We start from the raw sequence: 20,528 nt of genomic DNA, 5'->3' as shown, positions 1-20,528 counted from the left end.
CTGTCTTGCATAGAACAATTCATGGTCCTACCGTCCCGCTCCTCCCCCAAGGGCTGTGGACCCATGTTGGCCATGTGTGCGTGCACAAAACATGGGGCCTCAGAACACAAGTTCCATGAAGTCAGACCTCAAGGGTGACTGAAAACGGGGAACAGAGGTGTCCCCAACACATTAGGCCCTTCCTAGGTGAGTTCCCAGTATATGCATGCACGACTGAAGGCCCCAAATCAATCATCCGTGATTACAGGGCGTGCCGGCTATGGCAGGGGGGGACAAGATGGGCAGCATTGGCCAGGCTCATGCAGGGGAGACATGGTTTTCCACAGGGCAAGAGGAAATGAGGAATACTTGGGACCACCCTGGAGGAGAAAGAGGGCCTCGGGGATTGTGGTGAGCTATGTGTATCCCTTGAGACCCAGGAGAGTCCTGAGGTCAAGATCCGGAGCCTGAATTCCACAGTGGAGTGGAGGAGGCGGGTGGGGAAGGGTGGTGTGAGAAAGCTTTGACACAAAGGAGCAGGAACTGAGAAGGGTGGGCAGGACACCATGTGTGCTTGCAGAAAGACTGGGGATCTGCCACATGGCCCTGTCTGAAGTCCTTGGGCACAGGAGACATTCATCCATGTCCACACTTCCACAGTTGGGCCTACCCAAAACAGGTATATGGGTGTTTCAGGTCCTTCCAGGCCTCAAGGGCGCCGTTTCCTGTCCAGGCATGCACGGTTGCTGGTGGGCCTGTTATGGTCTGATCCCCCACACCCAGAATAGCTGTAGCCATCCTGTTCCACGCCTACCAGCTATTTCATATTCTTGCTTCAACATGCCTGCCAGTCATTGACATAGAGAAGCGACCTGGCTCAGAGCAAGGACAGGCAGGCCACATAGCCTGATTTGTTTGGTATGTTCTGAACGATCTGTATGAGATCTGCTAATCTTAAGAAATTCCACAAAGCCTTACGTAGGACCCATCAAACCAAAGGTCAGTGTGAACTGTTATGTCTAAAATAGCTTGAGTCAGAGCTGACCACCAGGCAGCACTTCCTGTACCTGCATATGAACTCATTGTGGGTTTTGTGTGCTTTCTTTTCCTTTCTTAGCAGACAGAAAAAAAAAAATACATCCGTTTTCATAGTTCAGATAATTCTGAGTTATAGCCCTGGTCTGACCAGCACTGGGGTGTGCATTCCATAAACTATTCTTCCTTTTTTTAAAAAAATATTTTTATTTACTTTATGTATGTGAGTACACTGCCATGGTTTTCAGACACACCAGAAGGAGGCATCTGATTCCATTACAGATGGTTGTGAGCCACCATGTGGTTGCTGGGAATTGAACTCAGGATCTCTGGAAGAGCAGTTAGTGCTCTCTTAACCACTGAGCCATCTCTCCAGTTCCCCTAAACTATTCTTCCTTAACTGAGGTCAGTGTTCATACTGTTTGTGTGTAGATCCTTGAACCCCAACAAGCCTAACCAAGGACAAGGACTGGACAGGAGCCTGTATGCGGCCATGCTTCTCCACGGAGGTTGAATACTCTCTGAAAGTGAGGACCAACCAGCTGTGACCACCCTCCAGGGCAAGCAGGGCTCCGGGCACCCGTGGTGAGGTGTGTTCTTCTAGGTGAGTGACCAGATATTAGGACCCAGGCTAGCCTCCCCGAGGTGCTATGTCTGCTGCCCCAATTCCACATCGAGTGGCCTAGGCCCCAGGAGGACTGTCTAACAACGTCTTGTGAGGGTCGCAGGGACTGAGAAGAGTGAACCTGCAGCAGGTGTGCTTGGGGAAAGACTTGGGACCTAGTGCATGGATCTTTCTGGAATCTTTAGGCACTGCAGCAAAAGTCCTCTGGGTCCGTGTGTCTAACAGTGGGGCTATCTGAAAGCAGTGTGGGTTCTTCAGGTCCCTTGAAAACCTTAGCCCAGAGATTTTTTGTTGTTGTTGACACACTCGCAACCCCAAGCCCCAAGTCACACATGCATGATTGTAGGAACCAGATTGGCCAGTCTCATGCATGTGCACACATTTTCCAGCGCGGCACAACACTTCCGGAAGTGACTTCGCACTAGTTGTGCCCTCCCACGAGGGTAAGAGGGGTTTGGTGGGACTGTGAGAGGTGCAACTCCCTAGCCGAGGGACAAGGTATCGCGAGACCCTAAGGCAAAACCCTTCCGGAAGTGATGTCCAAAGACCGTGCCCACCCTCGAGGGTGAGTGGGGTGAGGGGGCTTGTTGGAGGTGTATTTCCCTAGGTGAGCAACCAGGTATCGCGAGACCCAAGGTGTAACCCGTCGGAAGTGACGTCTAAAAGCAGTGCCCACTCTCCAGGGCAGGAGGGTTTGGGGGATTGCAGGAGGTGTAGTTACGTGTCTGAGCGACAAGATATCACAACAGCGAAGGTAAAGCCATTCGGGAATTGACTTCTAATATTTCAGCCGTCTCTGGAGGGTAAAAGGGGTTGGGGGAGTGTGAGAGGGGTATGTCCTTAGCAGAGCGACAAGGTACCATAAGGCCCAATGTAAAACCCTTCCTTAAGTGATGGCAACGTACTGTGAGCACCCTCGAGGGAAAGAGGGGCTGGGGAGGGGTGTCGTAGGAGGTGTCATTTCCCCAGCTGTGTTATAAGATATTGCGAGACCCAAGGTAAACCCTCCAGGAAGTGACATCCAATAGCCGTACCCACCCTGGAGGGTAAGAGGGGCTTTCAGGGATGGTAGGAGGTGTATTTCCCTAGGGTGGCGAGGTATCCTGAGTAGTACACTCCTGCAAGTGACTTCTCACTGGCTGTTACCACCCTTGGCAGAGACTGCTGTGGGTAGGGTTTACCTAGCTGACAGAAAAGGTATCGCGAGACCTATGATAGACCATATCCAGAAAGGGTGTGTCCTTAGCTTTTACTACCCTCGAGGGTAAGAGGGCTTTTCCTGCACTGCTTTGAGACTGTTTCCCTTGCTTAGTGCCTGTGCATCCCAAGACAGGTGGTAATGCACTTCTGAAAGTGACATCTCACAAACTGTGACCACCCTCGAGGGCAAGAGGGGTTGGGGGGGGGGCATGCTGTGAGGCTGACGCCAGCGAAACAGGGGTTTCCCAACTCCCGGTCATCCAGTCACCACGGAAACATCATAGAACTGGGAACATCTGGAAAGAGGGGGCTGCACAAGCCAGTGATGAGCCTGGGCCCAGGGGGAGGGGGAACTCTGGCTCAGCTGGCGGGGGGGTGGGGGGCAGGAGTATCCTTTTCTACAGATCAGAGGGACCTTCTGCAGGAGACTTAGGAGGCAAGGGCTCTGTATGACGAAACACCCCCCCACCCCACCCCCAGTGGTTCTTGATGAGAAAAATCTTTGCTTGTCCCACACTGTTTATTCACTGTTCATCGTGGAAAATGGGGTCATGCGATTTACTCAGGGTGGACCAGAGATTAAATACATCTTGTAGGAAGGAATGTCCGTGAAGGGAAACTTATTGGCTAAACCCTGTGGCGGGGGAGGGGTGTGTGTGTCCATCTGGCTGTCTATCTTATTAGCACAGAGAACAAGGTGTTCTGTGCTATGTGACTAGTGGTCATGATATTCATGTGGGGTATTGTGGTCACGTGTTCCAGGACAGGAACCAGGTGGGGGTAGATGAAATGCCTCCCATTCTCCTATATAAGAATTTACCAGGGTTTCTGTAGCGGCTCAACCTTCCCAGTTTTTGTCTGCTGACACAGTTCCACATGTCCCACAGGGTTCTACTAACTGCTGACCAACAAAACTAAGGATGAGGGTCTGAGTGGGTGGAGAGTCTGAGATAAATGTAAAAGTCAGGAGGATTCGGGTGTGGCCTGACCCCACAGGTGGCACAGACCACCAGGCTGTTAACTTTCACTCCCAGCCTTCTGGGTAGAAAAGAGACATATACGTTTCTTCTGTTGGTGAGACAAGCCTGCCTGCATGCTTCTCATCCCTGGTTTCTATAGTCCTTGTCTGTGAGCACAGAGACTGCATGCCCTCCACAGGCTGCGTGTCATCTTGGGTGAGTGTATTGGGGAATCTCTGCACTTGCCTCTGGTGTATTCTTTGGGTCTCTCCTGGGGATTGGGTCCCTGAGTTTCTTCCGAAGCATCTAGACTGAGAGTGGTTAGGAATTTCACCTGACCACGCAGCAGGGCTCAACCATTGCTTGCTAGGGCATGGCTCCAGTGACCTCATTGGCCATTGGTAGATTGGTGTTTGTGACTAGACACCAACATTAGATCACTTGGCTTGGGGTCTAGCCAAGCTTGTCCTAACCTAGTGACAAGAAATCAGAAGGAAGAACTAGATCGAGGGCAACTGGGTTGTGGAGAGCTCTGCATTCAGCCAGAAAAAAAAAAAAAAAAAAAAAAAAAAAAAAAAAAGGACAGGATGTGATTGGACCTGGAGGGATATTGATGTCACCCTGCCGCCTCCTCTTTGCTCCAGCACAAGTGCCAGCACACTTGGCCACAACCTGTGGAGTCCTGGTCCCTGTTTTCATTTACTGTCATGAAATTCAGCGTCTTTACTGTCTGTGCATACCGACATTTCAGGAGTCCTGTCTGACCCAGGAAGGTTCCAGCCATGTCAAGCAAGGAACAGAAAGCCATGAAGAAAAGTGCCAAGCGCCGGAGAGTAGATAAGACCCTCCCATCAGATGACTCCAAGAACCCAGGTGCAGTCAAACCTGGAAACAACTGATATGGGGCTTATGGGGCTGGGCCCAACTGTGGGGACACTCTACTACTTGTCACATGGAGTGTAGGGGGCAGTCTGATACTAATCAGGCCATTCCATGGCATTACTGCTTGGCAGGCTGGGGAGGGGTGTACATGGAGGGCAGGGGGATTCAGACTCAGACCTCTGATTCTCAGTCATGCTCTGGGTTTCGGTCCCCACCTGACATTCCCAGCCCATGGCAGAGATAGATAGATAGATAGATAGATAGATAGATAGATAGATGCATACATACATACAAGGCCCACAGAGACATTGGTCCTGGCCAGCATGGCCTCTGAAGAAGCCCAGGGGCCACAGGGAATTTTCTTGTAAGACTTGTACACATACATGTATCTGCTGTCCCTAGACTGGGGCCAAGCTGAGTTTCACCTGTGGGGCGTGGGGTGGAGGAGGAGCATGAGTTCCTGGAAGACTGCTTCCAAACCTTTGTGTTGGACATGGGCTCAACCAACTCTAGAGTGGAGTTGTTTCCCATGCAGGATGATAAGAACAGCATGCTTCATTTGCAAAGGTTTTCCCTTCCCTCTTGATGCAGCGGACAATCCAGCAGTTGGTACCAGTGAGATGGGCAGCCATTCCTCAGGATCAGAAGTGCAAGAGGCCAGGTGATGTCTTAAAGGGTTAGCCTTCCCCATGGAGGTAGTTTCAGTGTGGTTATATGCAGGTATACAAAGCAAAAAGTTCCCTTTGCCAGAAAATGGATCTAAGTGGGGAACGTGGTGTTAGGTGAAGTAGGCCAGCATCAAAGAGGCTTACTGCCACCTGTTTTCTCTCCTCTGGGGATCCTGGATTACAAGTAGGCCCATAAAATGATATAACCTGAACTCAGAGGGGAGTCTGGGAAGAGGTGGGCGATACCCAGTTGAGGGGAAGGTTTGCAGGGGTTGAGGGGAGGTGGTTAGAGGCAGACTCTGGAGGTTGCACATGGCCACCTGGCATGAAAGTAGAAGAGACACTGTCTGGGTGATGTAGGAGGAATAGCAGGAGGGGCTTGAGGAAGGAGGAGAGTGAATGTGGCTGGAGTGCAGGGCGCATGGGTGAGTACACCTTTATGAAACCCTCCGATGCACTGTGAAAGGATCCCATAAACATGTAATAATAGAGTCCCCTACGCTGCCAGAACACAACAGACACAAAGTCACCACTTGAGGAGAGGAGATACTTCTGTGCAGCTGCCTCCAGTTGGGCAGGGAACACCTGGGTTGCGGTTTCCATGAGCTGCCCAAACCCAGCCTGGAGTGGGATTCCTGGGGAAACAGTAGGCTTTCAGTCACTTGTGCTCCAGGAAGTAACCCTTAGCCATGTGCCCATATGTATCTGCAAATACATATGCTTTGGGTCAGTACAAAAACAAGGACAGAGGATTAAAATTAATGACCCAAAGAGAGGAAAGTCTGACTTTACCCCACATAAGCTCTAGCCTCTGCGAAACAGCATGCCTCTCCTTTTCCTTCAAAGCGAACTTAGGATGCTTGTCCTCAGTTAAGGAGTCTGGGTTATTTTCCCCCCAGGGAGCCTGTTCAGAAGAGGATGCAGGATTTCGAAGGTAGGTTTGAGCAGGACTTGGTAGTCCCAGAACTTTCTTTCCAACCCTCCGACTTCTGCACAGTGAGAATGGGGTCACTGAGAGACAGCAGAACTCTGGAACAGTTCTGTGGCTCAGAGGATGTTTCTGAAGAGGAAGTTGTCTTTGGCCTTCAGGGGTTACCTTTACCTTAACTTTTAAGATGCTGCTGTGAGCAGGGGAAATGTTATAGCTGTCACCCAGGCTGAGGGGAGAGATTCCTGCTTCTTGCTTCCTGCATCACTGAGGAGTGTCACTAGAGATGATGGGCAAGCAGATAAATCTCTGCTCTTTAACTTACTGCAGGAGGGGTATGTCAGATTTCAACAGCTGTTTTTCAGGTTCTGATTCAAGTCATTTTTCTGGCTTTCCAGAGTTGCTCTCCTCCAGGAACCCCTGCCAAAGGAGAGCTTATTAAATACCCTTTAGTCTGTAGATATTTAGGGGCCTGTCAGGGAACTCCGAAGGCAGCCCCGGGAAGAAAAGTGAGATAGCTTGTACATGTCGTGCATGCCACACTAGCTTGTTTTCTGTCGTTCACGGTAACAATGCCGGTGTACCACATGCCCCTCCAACCAAGGCAGGTTTTATTCACTTGTGTAGGTGGACCAAGACAGCATTACTAGAGATCCATCATCAATTCTTAGCAGGCATGTAGAGTCTGTTCATACAAGCCAGGAAGTCTGACCACATTGATCTTTCTGGTGCAGAGGAACTGCTTGGGTTTTGACGTGTCCAGAAAATTGTTTGTCAGTGGCATTCTTTAGTCAAGCAGGATGCCCCATGCCTGTTGTCCTAGCGCTTAGAAAGTAGAGACAGAATCAGGAACTTGAGGTTGGCCTCAGTTACATAGCAAGTTTGAGACCAGCTTAGGCTACAAGAGACCCTGTCTTAAAAAAAAAAAAAAAGACAACGGATGCATAGTTATTCATATTTTCCTGTAGGCAGTGTGCCTGGGATGAACAAGTTCTTCTCCCTCTGGATATTTGATTTAGAGTGATACCTTTTCCCTTCTCACACAGGTGATGTTACCAGGTTTCTTGTGGAAAAGAGGAAGCAGTTTGAAAAGGATGTAAATGCCTCTTTCAGAAGCCTGAATGAAAACCTCCAGGGTATCTTGAAAGCTCAGCAGAAGTCAAGGTAACATTGTGACCATCTGTACACAGCTTTTACTCTTCCTCCCAAGTCACTCCTGTCTGCCATCTTGATCATGTCCAGAGTGGAATAACTGATGGGACCTCTGGAGCAGCGCCTTTTTCTCTATGGCCTGGTCCTATTCATAACCAAGGGGAAACCCCCTTTTATGGAACTCAGATGTGTTAGCTGTGAGACTGGCAAGACAGCTGTTTCTCCCCTATCGGGTAACAGTACAGGTAACTTCTTGTAAGGGAGGCCAGTCCTCTATGGTCTACAAAACTGTACCTATTAGGAGATGTCACCAGAGCTCTCTTTTGTAAGTCCCGCATGGGGAAAGGGTTCTGTGCACACTTTTTTGTCTGTAAAACACCACAGGGTATGTCGCCTTCAGGACATGGACTTAGGCTCTTAGAAATTATAGGTTACTCCATAAGGGGAAGGGAAGATGAGTCTAATTTTAAGCCAGAAATGCAATCTTGGGAGAGGTATGCACGAATGCATCCTGAGTGTTCGAGGGGGAAGACATGTGAAATGATGTCTCTGGTAGCAGCTTAAGACAAAATTCTTCTGGAGTGAGAGTCACATTTCTGCCTCTAATGAGTCAGTGTAATTCATTGCCCCTTTCTCTTTTGCTCCTAGCACCTGTTTCAAAAAGATGAGTGTGTCTCATTGGCTTACCCTCACCCAGTGTGACCATGCTGTGTAATCTGTACTGTCTTTTACAGGCAGGAGCTCAAGTCCTTGTACTGTGAAAGGTTTGAGTCCCTGCACCAGAAGTGGTTGGATGAAGTGGACAGCACAAGGGACCAAGAAGAACACCTCAGTGTGAGTGGTGCTCTCAGCTTGGAACAGATCCTCTGCTGTGTCAGTTTCCCTAGTGGCAGGGCTTCCTGCAGCAGGTCCGGAGGGACGGGGCAGGACATGAGCTCAGGGAGACGACAAGGAGGGTGGTTGATGTGGTGAGGAGAGACTGGCCATCCTCCCTGGCTTGTTTCTTTTTCTGTGGAGAGGTGACAAGGGTAATGATCGGTACTGTCTGCAGAGTGCAGGAAAAGGTATGGGATGGTATGATGAGAGGGGACCCTTCAGGATCCACACAGTGCAGATGCCCAACAGCGGGAGGGCCCCCAAGTAGCCTTCTGACACAGTGATCAGGGATGCAGAGTGAGAGCAGTCCATGTGGCTGTGGCAGAGCAGGTGGAGACTTAGCTGTCAGTGGTTGGAGTTCAGACCCACCCTGTCCCAGAGGAGAAGAGGGAAAGGTTTCCGTGCAGTGATGGATGGACCTGCGATGGAGCGACCGAGTCACCTTTAAGCTGGGGATGAGAATGTAAGGTTTGGGGGACAGGTACTGGATGGACTCGGTGCTGTCTCTGGGGACTCTTTCTTCCTGGTGGAGGATGGAGCTGCTCCCCCTGGAGATTCTGACTTCCAAAGGTGGGGTAGCAGAGAGGGGACTACTGAGGGGGATGGAGACAGACTCCAGTCTGGCAGTGAGGAGCAGGCTCTCCAGAACCCACTGTTTGGGACACAGCCAGTGTCCTGAGGCTTACTCATTTTGAAAACTCAGGAAAATCGTTAACTTGTCTGCCTCAGTTTCCTAGAAGTAAAACCAGACTGGTGGAGAAACCCTACCTTCTAGACCTGTGTATTGAATGGTTTCAGCTTTTGACATTTTTGTTGCTGTGGAATGCTCGACAGCAGGAGATGACATACTGTTGCTATTTTATACGCACACACACGCACACGTACACACACACACATACACACACATCTGATATATGGTGCTGATATATGGTATGGCTCTCTGTCATATTTGGTTGATAATGTCATTCATGGGGTGTCACAATGTGGGGAGTCACTGACTATTGAGGAAGGCTTAGGTGAAAAACTCCTTTGAAAAGTTGTGTTCTCTTGGAATCTAATCTATATGCCCATTGAGTTTGACAAAAAAAAAAAAAAAAAAGATATAATAGTTTATGAAAACTGGACCCCAATAGAACCTAAGTGTTTAGTTTATTTTATTGAGGTGAGAGTCTACAGATGAGATGGATCTTAGGTTAATTTCAAAATGAGTGGTTATTTTACGGGAATTTTTCCCAGATTCGACAGAATGTCTCACTCTGTGACCAGTCAAGACATTGTCATGTTGTTTTTGATATTGAAGGTCATGTCTTTGACCTTCATCATGAATGATAGAACCCACAAAACAGTATGGGAAGCAATTGCTGGAAGCAGCTGTGTTGGATGTTCAATTTTATTGACTTTTTTAAATGGATTTCCTCTATTTCAGTTTATAACTTGGCAGCAAATGAAGATTTTACAGATGGCTATAATGGATCATGGAACCAAGCTTGAAAATGCTAAAGATATGTGTGACACATTTTTGAAGGTCTGGTAGATTGCACTTGTGAACAGAACACATCCTTATGTCACACCCTGTGTCTATAAAAGCAGGAGACAGAATGGCCCTTTCTCAATTTGTGGGAAAAGTAATTAGCTTTGAAATTGGTGATCACATTCTCTTTGGAATATTTTCCCCACACGTAGGAAAACGACTAGGCTTTGTTTAGCCTTGGAAACTGCTGATCTTTAGTGGGAGAACATTCTAGCATGGGAGCTGCTGACTGGAAATTTGCTCTTTGGATCTCCCTCTGCTCCTTCTCCCAAGCTTCTGCATTTCCCTAGACCTCAGCTCTGAGGAGTTGTGGTCCTGAAACACGGCCTTTCCCTCTTCCATATTTCCCAGTGGCCTTCCTTCTTAATTCTCCCTCTTTCCTGTGTCCTCTGCAAACACCCCTCCAAACTCCAAAAGCTCCACTGGCTGCTTCTGTCCTGTCTTCCCTCCTCCTCGTGCAACAGCTTCCCTCGAAGTGACTCCTGTTCCCTGTCCATGCTTTGCTTCTGCTCTTGGCCCAGATAGATCCATGTGCCTTGTCTTCCCTATGGAAATCCTGTGTTTTCACCACTGGAAGTCACCATGTGTGTCCTCTTCAGTCACATAGGCAGCAGCCTCCCCTGCCACACCGATTTTCAGCCGCTGTAGGTGTCTTATGGCCTTAAGTTCCTCTGGGCCCTGGGAATAGGGCAGAGACTGGACAGGCATTTTCCGGTTTATGGATAGGTGGTGACACAGTTCTTTCTCCTCTGTATCCACCACTGCAGTGCTCCTTGAGAGATGACCAGAGGGGATCGAGTCCTCACTTCAGCTTTTCTTAGCTTAAAAGGGCATGTGATTGCATGCTCTGTCTTCTCTGTGAAAATTGCATTCCATGGACACAGTGAATGAATGGCTCCATCCCCTGGGAAACCTTGGGGGTCTCCAGCACATGCCTGTGCCTCTTTTTCCATGTCTGCTCTGTGTGGCCTTTACCTGCTCATCTGTCCATTTTCCGAGATAAATGCCTTAGGTGTTCTCTTCTCACAATGATACTGAGCTCAAATATGGCACTGCAACTCTTTGTGGAGAGTGTTCATATAGATGCACAAGAAGTAGCCACTGTTCTCACTTTGATTCCTAACAAGGATCCTTTGGATATGCAGAGTCGGTACTTTTTTAATTAAATGAGGTGAGGTGTCAAGTCAGGGCTTCAGGCTCAAGTAGCTTCTTTTGTTGTTTGTTTCAGAAAGCCAACGACTTGAGTAAACATCGCAAAACCTTTATTGGTGGTCAGCAAACTAGTGTGGAGAAGGAAATCTCCAAGGTGCAGGACAGAGTTATCATGGAAACTGTAAGTCGTGTGTCTGTAACCCTTTGCACCTTGGGCTGGCTTCCTATTAGCAGAGATGTAATGCAGACCCTCTAAATCTCCATTTTTCAAACAGCAAGAGCAAGATGTATCCGTTGCTGAAACATACCTTCAGTCCCTGATCCTTGACCGCTCTGAAGAAACCATCTGAAGCTCACACACAGGATGCACTGGGAAGGGAGGTTAGCCACACTAAGAAGACATTAGTGGTAGTCAGTGCAGCTTCTTTCTCCTTACCTTGTTACAATTGAGACTGAGACTCTTGTCAACCATTAAGTGAACCCCCAACAGTTCTGTGGGTAGCAACAGTTAAGTGTGGAACGTCCAGGCCCATGACAGCAAGGGAGATAGATACATTCTGCCCAGTAGTGGCAGTTACATTTTGGAAGCAAATGTCATTTGATTTTGTGGTTGGTTCTCTGTCACTTCCCCAAAGTGAATGTTACCTTACTTATTTTAGGAAGAAGTGAATAAAGATGGAACCCGTTTTGTTGTACATGCTTTCATTTATTCATGAGGTCACAGAGCCAGTTCCATTGCGATTGGAAAATCAACCCAACATGCCACTGAGACTTGCTGAACACAGTCATGTTTGTGTGCTCAGATGTGTTAAACTGTTAACACGATTCCCACAGCAGAGCCAGATCCTAATGTGTTGGGTCTGCGCTAGTTGTGGGGCTGCGGCATTTCCCAAAGACACCCAGACTCTTTTCAAAGCTGTCTTCAACACTGGTTGGGAGATACCTGCCCTTACCTTTGGTTGAAAGCATTTTATCAACAATCTGTGTAAGCATTTGTGGTTCCAGTGTTTTCGATGGGTATTTACAAAAGCATTTTCTAGGGTTCTCCTTAGAGAGTTTAATATTCATCAAGTCCTTCTACCTCTGTGTGTGTGTTTGTCTAACTCCGGAGTCAAATCTCTTACCCTTGTCCTGTGCTGTAATTATTAAAATGAATGCTTAGAATCTGTGTTTAGTACATTTGAGGTTTTGTTTGTTTAGTTGGTTGGTTGGTTTTATGTATGTACTTATTGAGTCTTTGTGAGCATATTCCAAGTGTGTGTCAGTACCCATGAAGGCCAGAAGAGGGGCTCAGTTCCCCCGGGGCTTGAGTTACAAAGGATCTTGAGCTACTCCAAGTGGGTGATGCTACCTGAACTTTTGTCTTCTGGAACAGCATCGAGATCCTTCATTTCTCAGAATGACAACATTAATGTATCCTAGCAGCAGGCATGTGATTGAATGTGCAAGGGGATTCCTCCTGCTCTAGAAGTTTGAATGGGAAATGGTTGGGGAACTCAAGAACCTTCCAATAGCCTAAGACCCAACAATCCTTTAATAACGCTCTGTGACTCATGAGCCAGCTCTGTCCAACCAATGACTCGTGAGCCAGATGATAGACTTGTTGCCATCTTTTGTGGGGTGGGTGGTGAAACCAGGGAAGCTTTGAGAATTCCATAGATAGGGAATGGGAAGAGTGGTCTGAACAGCAGCTGTTATATAGTTCACTACAGAGAGTGTAGAAGCATAAGGAACTTTGAGCAAGAGAGAGGCAGGGGTGGCAGGGTGATAGACGAGACTTGGTGCCATTAATGTTGGTGCCTGGACTAGGGAGATCAAGCTGGAAATGGCACCTTTTGAGAGTGGCCGTGACCCACTGGGGATCTAAGGAGTCTTTGACTTCTCGGGGTCACCCAAGACCATAGGAAAACACAGAGATTTGCAGTACTGTTCATACCAGTAGCAAAATTACAGTTACAAAATAGCAATGAAAATAAATTTGTGGGTGGGGGTCACCACAACCTGAGGAACTGTATTTGGAAGGTGGAGAACTACTGCTTTAAACACTCATAGGCAAGCCTCAGAATGCCTGCACAATGCCTAATTCATGGGGCCTGCTGGTCCCTGCTTCATGCATGCAAGCACATGCTGGACAGCCTCCCTTGTGAGCACCTGCTGGACTCCCATCACACATTCCTCTGGTCTCCCTCTTGTGTCCACGTCTGTTAGGCCGCTCTCAGGGATGGCCCAAACATAAGCCAGGCTGTGCTTGCCTCCATCATACATGCCTGCTATGCCTGCCACTCACATGGCCACGTGCTAGGCCCATCTCAGGAATACCCGTGTGCTAGAACATCCTTCAATATATCCTGTTCCAGCCACTCTTGGGGTAGAGAGGGACTGGTTGCGTATCTTCCCTTTCTGAGGAGGAAGGTTCTGAGTAAGGCAGTGGGGTGATAACTGCAAGGTGGGGAACTGGGTATCAGGGTACCCTGTGCTGAGGTTTCTGTGGTGGGTCAGAGTGGCCAGGATGGATCCAAAGTAGGGTCAGAAGCAAGCAGGGACCACACTGGCCTCTCAGGTGATGTCCAAGAGCTTCACTTTTCCCTGGACCTGGAACTTGCACCATGCTTATTGTGGGTCCTACTTGCTCATTTACACCTGATGGGCCCCCATGCTGGGGCCAGCTCATGTTCATGGTTATGCTAGGACAATGTCGGGAATGCAGGCCTGCCGGGCCCACCTCACTGGCAAGCTCCCCAGGGTTGCTCATCCTCACGTGCTATCTTTCCAGGCAATCAGAAATGTACACCCAAGCAGGTAGAGTATAGCTAGGTATGGATGCTCTCCCCAAGGGAGGGAAGGAGAATGGCTATGTTAGATCACCCAGAAGGGTAACTGGATGTAGGCAGCTCTGGGATAGGCTACAATGGGGCGGGTACCCAGTCAGCCAGGATCCGGAGCTTGTTGGGGCCAAGAAAATGGGACTGTAGAAGAGCCAGCCAGGGACCAGACTGACAATGATGTATGATAGGTGGTTCTTCCTGCTGTTCACCTCAAGTCTCATACCAGGTGTGGGGGCCAGGGCCAGTCACATCCTCCTGATCCCAGAGTTACCGGCCCAGTTGAGGAATTGTGAAAGCACTGCTGCCAAGTAAGCTGAGGAGATAGCCCTCAGGGAAACTGTCCATTAACAGGGGTTGTGGCTGGAGAGATCTACCTAACGCAAGAATGAATGCATGCTCATTGTCACACAGGCACCTTGCAGGTCCAGGTGGGCCAGAACTATACAGTCACAGCAGCAGGGGCCCACGATTTGTAATAGAATAATCCTGGCATCTCATAAAAGAACAAAGGAGCAAACTGAATGAATGTACCTTGGCCAGCAATTTGTTTTTGTTAAAAAAAAAAAAAAAAAAAAAAAAAAAAAAAAGATATCCAAGGACTCAAAGCAGGCAGTGAGGTGGGGGCTGGGCCTTGTGAGGTGTAGGGGCCAGTAACGGAACACATGGCCTGGATGGCTTCTTCTCGTCCTCCACAGGAGGTGCTTGGCTGTTCATTATTAGCTGAGGTTCAGTTTTCCAGTCTTAAGTGAGAATGTGAAACACAAATGGAGAAACATGCGTGAATGCATAATTAGAGACGATTGGGTGTGCAAGCATTATCAGCAATCCCAGAAAGCTTACCTTCAAGCATGCTTATGTAACAAAAGGAATAACAAAAGCAACCCTGTGCAAAGGAGGGAACAGGAGGAAGCAGACACACAGCCTTAAATTAAATCTGTTAAGCAGACACACAGCCTTAACTGAAATCTGTTTGTTGGAGGAGAAATGACTGGAGCTCTCACACCACTTATGCAGGCCTGGTGGGCCAGACTGGCTTGCACTTGTGCCTTCAGGGCCCATCATACACCTCCACAAATGACCAGTCTGTTGCCCTCCTGGATTGCTTCTGCCCTCGGGGTGTTCAGTTGCTGTGTACTGACTGGGCAGGACTGGAAGGAATGAAGCCGACCTAGCTGGGCCAGGTGGCTTCAGCAGAACGTTGGTCAGCAGCTGGGAATGCCGGACACACACAACATTCTCCGAGATGGTTTTCAGTGAAACACCTCTCCTTTCCTGGGGGCTAATAAGGGCTATATAAGCCTTGGGGATTGGGTAGGGATTTGGGGGTAAATATACATCATTGCCTGAGGTGCTAGGAATGCTTCATTTGCATAAAGAGTAATTCCAGGTGCATGCTGGACATGTACTTATTTGGGAGAGAGGAAGTTAAACCTGCCACCTGGCTGTGTGACTACCTCAAGGGTGCAGAGGTAGGTGTCTCACAGGCTACATCCCCTGGGACATGCAGGCCCAGAGCAAGGAGGAAGACAGTCCTGCTCCTCCTGGTCTCAGGACCAGGTTTTCAGGGTTTGGACGTGTCTCCACCTGACCCTTGCTACAGACTGGCTCCCCCAGTTGAAAGGCTGTCTGGCCCCACATCTCCCGCCTTTTGTTTTATGGAGGAGGATGTATCATCATAGTCATCAGTCTCTATGTTGGGAACGGTTTGGTATTGAACCAGAAACTGACTGGCAGTGATTTTTTTTTCAGTGCTACTTATCTGCCATTTTAGAAATTTTAGAAAATGAGGCAAGGTGCCTGGAGGATTAGGGCTCCAGTAGCCAGTTATGGGCCAAGGAGGGGAGAAACCAAAGCACCAGAGGGGCTTAGTACCATGAGGTAGGGGTTGTTGGTCGCATAGCGTGCCCAGGGAGATCTCGCTGGAGATCTTTGAGCCTTTGCATATTTTATTCCACCAGCCCAGGTTCACTGGCATAGAAACATCATTCCTCCCCCAACAAAATGCAAGTCCCTCAGCAGTCAGTAAGTACAGAGTTTTCTGACTTTGTAGAATAACCCTCTCTGGGGAGGTGTTCTGTCACTGTAGAGACTCAGGTCTCTGGTGGAAGCCATGGCCTGGTTTAGCTTGTCCTGGAAGCTGTCAGCCAGGTGCTGTGTCTGGTCCATTTGCCCTGAAACACACAAACTTTAAAGGTAACACTGTAGGTACATTTCTGCATTAACACATGTATGGAATGTACAGTGTGCACCATTCCAATAATGATGATTCTCTGCTCTATGTTTGAACAAGTAAAAGGCATCAAAATTCATAAGTCCACTGGAATGCATAACCAGACTACAATATAAATCTCTATCCGTGCCATATTTGGAACGATGGCATATATAAAAAGTCATGGGGACAGGTAGCCGAAGGGATTTGTTGGCCTTGTAGGGGCATTCATATCTCAGCCAGTCTCTAGAGCTATTCCCATGTAGAAGTAACACTATTTACATCATCTGGTTGGTTTTGTTTCTTCGATTGCCTGGATCTCTTCCTTCCTGTCAGCAGCCAAGATTTTCAGGAGGTCCTTCCTGGTTAAAACTAATTTTTATTAGCTTTGAAGGGATCTGCTGCTTGTTGCTTCCCATTGAAACAAGAGAAAAAAAAAAAAAAAAAAAAAAAAAAAAAACCTCTTCCCTGAAAGCAACACGTTTCTTGACTTTATTCTGAGGTTAACATATCCTTAAGGTATGTTAGCTGAGTTAATTCTGCAGTCCTTTCCAAAATCCAGTAATTTTTTTAGCAGCTGTGTTACCTGTCCCATTTAAGAACATTTGAAGTCAATAAAGCATCAACTGTCCCACCTGCTTAGAGTGGCTGGGAAAGGAAACACCATGCTAACCTATGTGACCTGTTTATAGACTCCTGGAGAGGCCTAGTTAAGAGGCAACATTTTGTGGGAACGGTGGAAGGTTTTGGGAATCCTTTAAAATTGACTGCACAAAACTCACAGACTTCTAACTCCCTGGAATTAATTTCACAACGATGAAGGAAACACATTATTAGTCTAGAGATTGCTGACTACTAGGACATGTCATAGGCAGTATTAGTTATTAGACATTTTTCATACAAGAGAGGACATGATGCCAATATACAATATTTTGGGATAGTCAGTAAATGCTTGTCTGTGTAAAATAAACTGTCACAAATAAGTGGCGTACCCCCTCCCCCCTTTTTTACATTAATTGAAGATTAATAAGCACCAAATAAAAGAGGGCAAAAACATATCTCCCTGAAGGGGAAACTTCTAGTTTCTTTGGAAAGTCAGTTATGTCAAATGATGGTTTGCTGGGGCACACAGGTGAGAGGATGTCTTGCTAAAGCAGACGTGGGAAAGGATGTCTTCCTGAAGCAGACACAGGTGAAAGGATGTTTTCATATAGCAAACACGTGAAAGGACCCTTGATGAAGAAGTATAAATATGACCCCACAGATGGTGGGAGACGAACACTGAGCATCGGTTTGTTTTTCTCCACCTGGCTATTCTCTACTAATAACAAGTATGTCTCAGTTCACCTTACACAGAGTTGTTGATCCTCACTTGTGGTGACGCCACAGAGAACTCGCCCAAAAATTGCTTGTGAGGTTCCTGCAGCAGTTTCCAGTTTCTGTGGCCTTGCCTCAGTGCAGTTGGCGTTCCTGCCTGATGTCTGCCTGCCGAAAGAACTGGACTGTAGCTGCCGGTTCGTGCCCGGTGTCGGCTTGCTGAAAGGACTGGTCTGCAGCTGCTGAGTTGTATTTGGTGTTTGCTATAGGACTGAACTGCTGCCAAAGAAGATGGAGCTCACCCCCAAAGAACTATTGCTGAACAGGTCCACTTCCCCTATATCCTAATGACTTTTCTCTTCCACTACAGCTGCTGGGTGGTGGGCTAGAGGTGAGGTTGGACCCTTATTAGAAGGAGATTGCAAAATATTTATGCCTACATCTCCCTATTGATTTTGTACCGATTTCATATTGAAATGTCACATTAGATATATTGATTGGTGAATAAAGAAGAAATGTGCTAAAATATCTTTCACCTTTTTTGTTAGCTTTCAATGTGTTTACTGGAAAATGTACCATTACACGTGGTTTACATTTTCCTTCTATTAAATGGCACTGTTTAAGAACAGAGACCTTTAATTAGGTTGATTGTTATCAGAAGCAAACCTATTTATAACAGCATGCTTACAGGGAGTTTCTCAAGAGCAATATAGAGTAGAATAGATCCTTGGCACCCTTCATCAATCATAATTCTGTGTTTATGTTAATTCAGAAATTATACATTGCACTTGAAAAAAGTGTATGAGCTAGTTGGTCAATTATACACAATTAGTTCCAAATGGCAAAATGCCAGTTTCATATTAACCAAGGTGTACTGATCAAATTAACATGAGTGCTGTTCAGTCCTTTTTTGTTTTTGTTTGTTTGTTTGTTTGTTTGTTTTTTAGAGACAGGGCTTCTCTGTGTAGCCCTGGCCGTCCTGGAACTCACTCTGTAGAGCAGGCTGGCCTCGAACCCAGAAATCCACCTGCCTCTGCCTCCCAAGTGCTGGGATTAAAGGCGTGTACCACCACTGCCAGGCCTGTTCGGTCCTTTCTTAAAGACAGACCTAAATCTATAGTTGCTGATGTATAGAATTTCTACAGGTAGATAATCTGTAGGCCATTTGACTCTGAGATGTGGATTCAGGAAGATTTTTCTGAAGCTTACAGGAATTTTTTAAGTTTATTGAAACCCACATCTTAGAGAAGACAATAGATTCAAACCTTTTGTTTTATAGTAGCAGCTGGCGCTGGCGAAACAGTTTTGGGTTAACAGAAGGATCATTCTTTAGTTTGACTGCAAATCATGAAAGAGGGGCTTCTATCCTTTATCCAGAAGTCTGGATGAATATAAATTTAGCAAAAAGAGAAGCATCTTGGAGTCTGTACTTAAAAGGCAACCAAGGGAGCTTGTGAACAAGATATTACCAGAAATCCACTGATGTAAAGACTCTGAACTTTATGTAGTATGTTGTAGCAAATAGTTCTGGCTTTCTATCATCGTCACATAAAAATCCATACCAAAGTAAAATATTGAGACTCCTCGTTGCTTTCTTAGTCTACAGGGAGGTATAATAATAATTTTAAGCCTTCTGATGATGTAAACCTTTTTTAAAAATTTAAAAGATGTTTGAAATCTCCTAAATGTGATATTGTAACATTAAAAATAAAGTACCCTTTGAAGAGTAAAGACATAGAGCATAACCATAATTTTTAGAAGGCAAAACAATCAAGATACAATTGACTTGACTTGTGGATCCAAGTGACCCATCTGTGTCCCCTGTAATGTCTCTTTTCCTCCACAGCCAATTCTCTTTTAGGCTCAGGTGATAATTTTCTTGGATTATTTGAGTGCAAATTCCCTAGTGAGGTTTGAGAAAAATTACTTGGATTTCCAATCTTGATAGTGGGCTGGAACCAGTCAGTCAATAACTTCATAAAGGGATCATTCACAATCAATTGTTTCTGCTATTAGAGACAAGCCAAAAAACAAACAAACAAACAAACCATTTAAACAAAATCCAAACAAAGAAACAAGAAAACTCTTTAAGTTTTTGGCTAGCTACATTGTTTTAAGCTATGCCATCTTGACACTGCGGCTTCATCAGCAAAACTCTGCCCATTATTCTTGTCATCCAGGTTTTGCAGTTGTGTGGCCCTTAGCTGGAGAGCTGCTAAGCAGCAAGTAGGCACACTCTGCCCAGCTCTGCCCAGGAGCTTTAACCTGGTGACCTGCTGCCATCCATGCCTGGCCTGGGGGAGGGGCCCACAGGGCCCACCCTGTGGTTTCCAGCCACTCACTTCAGCTGTCAACTTTGGTGGCCCTGCCACGGGCCAAGTCACATTTTTCAGGAGATGCAGGGTAAGCCCCTGGTGGGCCCAGGACTGTGTGTGCATGTGAGCTTGCTTGACAGGACCCTTCTCCTCCCTGCCCTCATCTTTTGGCAGTGTTCTGGCATTGCCTGGTTGGCAGAAGGGGACTTGAGAGCCTCTTTTGTAGGAGGGGAGCACATCTCTTTTCCCCCCTTTTAAAGTAGACCAAGAGAGGGTGACACATGTAGGCTTGTGGAAGTGGGCCACCAGGGCCCTGAGTGAAGTCTTGTGAGCCAGAGAGCAGGGAGACTCTGTCTCAGGCCTGTAGCCTGTGGAGGTGGGAGATATGTGCCCTGCAACACCCTGCTGGCTAAGCTGTGGGGGAAAAAAAAAGAAAGACTTTTAAACTGGCAATCTGACTTTGCCCCTCCCACCCCCCCCCCCCCCGTGGGGTAGACATTAATTGGAAGTGCGTGGAATTCGTGACTCTGCAGCTGAGTCATGAGTTAGAGGGATGGGCAGAGTTGGCCCTAAGATTAATTGGCGTTTCCTCCACTTTGGACTGGGAGAGAGGTAGCCAAGAGGTTAAAAGGCATTTCCTTCTGGGTTTTTTTCCAGGGTCCTGGAGAGTGCAGGACCGCTGGGGCCAGGGAGTGGCATAAAGAGGCATGGGAAGCCATGATGAGGCATGGCGGTTTGTCTATCCTTGTAATGGAGTAGTGCAGAGCTGTTGTGCTGCTGGGGACTGGGGTGGGGAAGCAGATGGGGCTCAGGACCCACATGACTTCTTGGTGGGTGAGTTTCATTATAGTTTTCATCTAAAGAGGGCCCATAGT

At 47.3% G+C, this 20,528-nt stretch overlaps 1 protein-coding gene across 2 annotated transcripts; it reads left to right on the top strand.

The window, feature by feature from the left end:
- The first annotated feature begins 2,291 nt into the window (after nt 1–2,291).
- LOC117695328 (X-linked lymphocyte-regulated protein 5C-like) lies at nt 2,292–11,681 on the top strand. Of its 2 annotated transcripts, none has more exons than XM_034486184.2 (9): nt 2,292–2,393; nt 4,550–4,671; nt 5,272–5,341; nt 6,248–6,282; nt 7,323–7,440; nt 8,163–8,262; nt 9,731–9,829; nt 11,064–11,168; nt 11,263–11,681. In XM_034486184.2, exons 2-9 carry the CDS (start codon nt 4,581–4,583, stop codon nt 11,335–11,337), a joined length of 693 nt encoding a protein of 230 aa, XP_034342075.1. In that variant the 5' UTR covers nt 2,292–2,393; nt 4,550–4,580; the 3' UTR covers nt 11,338–11,681. The 2 variants fall into 2 exon arrangements, with proteins under 2 accessions (XP_034342075.1, XP_076774466.1); XM_076918351.1 differs by having other exon boundaries at nt 5,248–5,341.
- The last annotated feature ends 8,847 nt before the right edge of the window (nt 11,682–20,528 follow it).

The sequence above is a fragment of the Arvicanthis niloticus genome, chromosome X (assembly GCF_011762505.2).
Source record: "Arvicanthis niloticus isolate mArvNil1 chromosome X, mArvNil1.pat.X, whole genome shotgun sequence".
Taxonomy (NCBI): Eukaryota; Metazoa; Chordata; class Mammalia; order Rodentia; family Muridae; genus Arvicanthis; species Arvicanthis niloticus.
The sequence above is the reverse complement of the archived record's forward strand: the minus strand, read 5'-3'. Positions and strand labels throughout refer to the sequence as shown.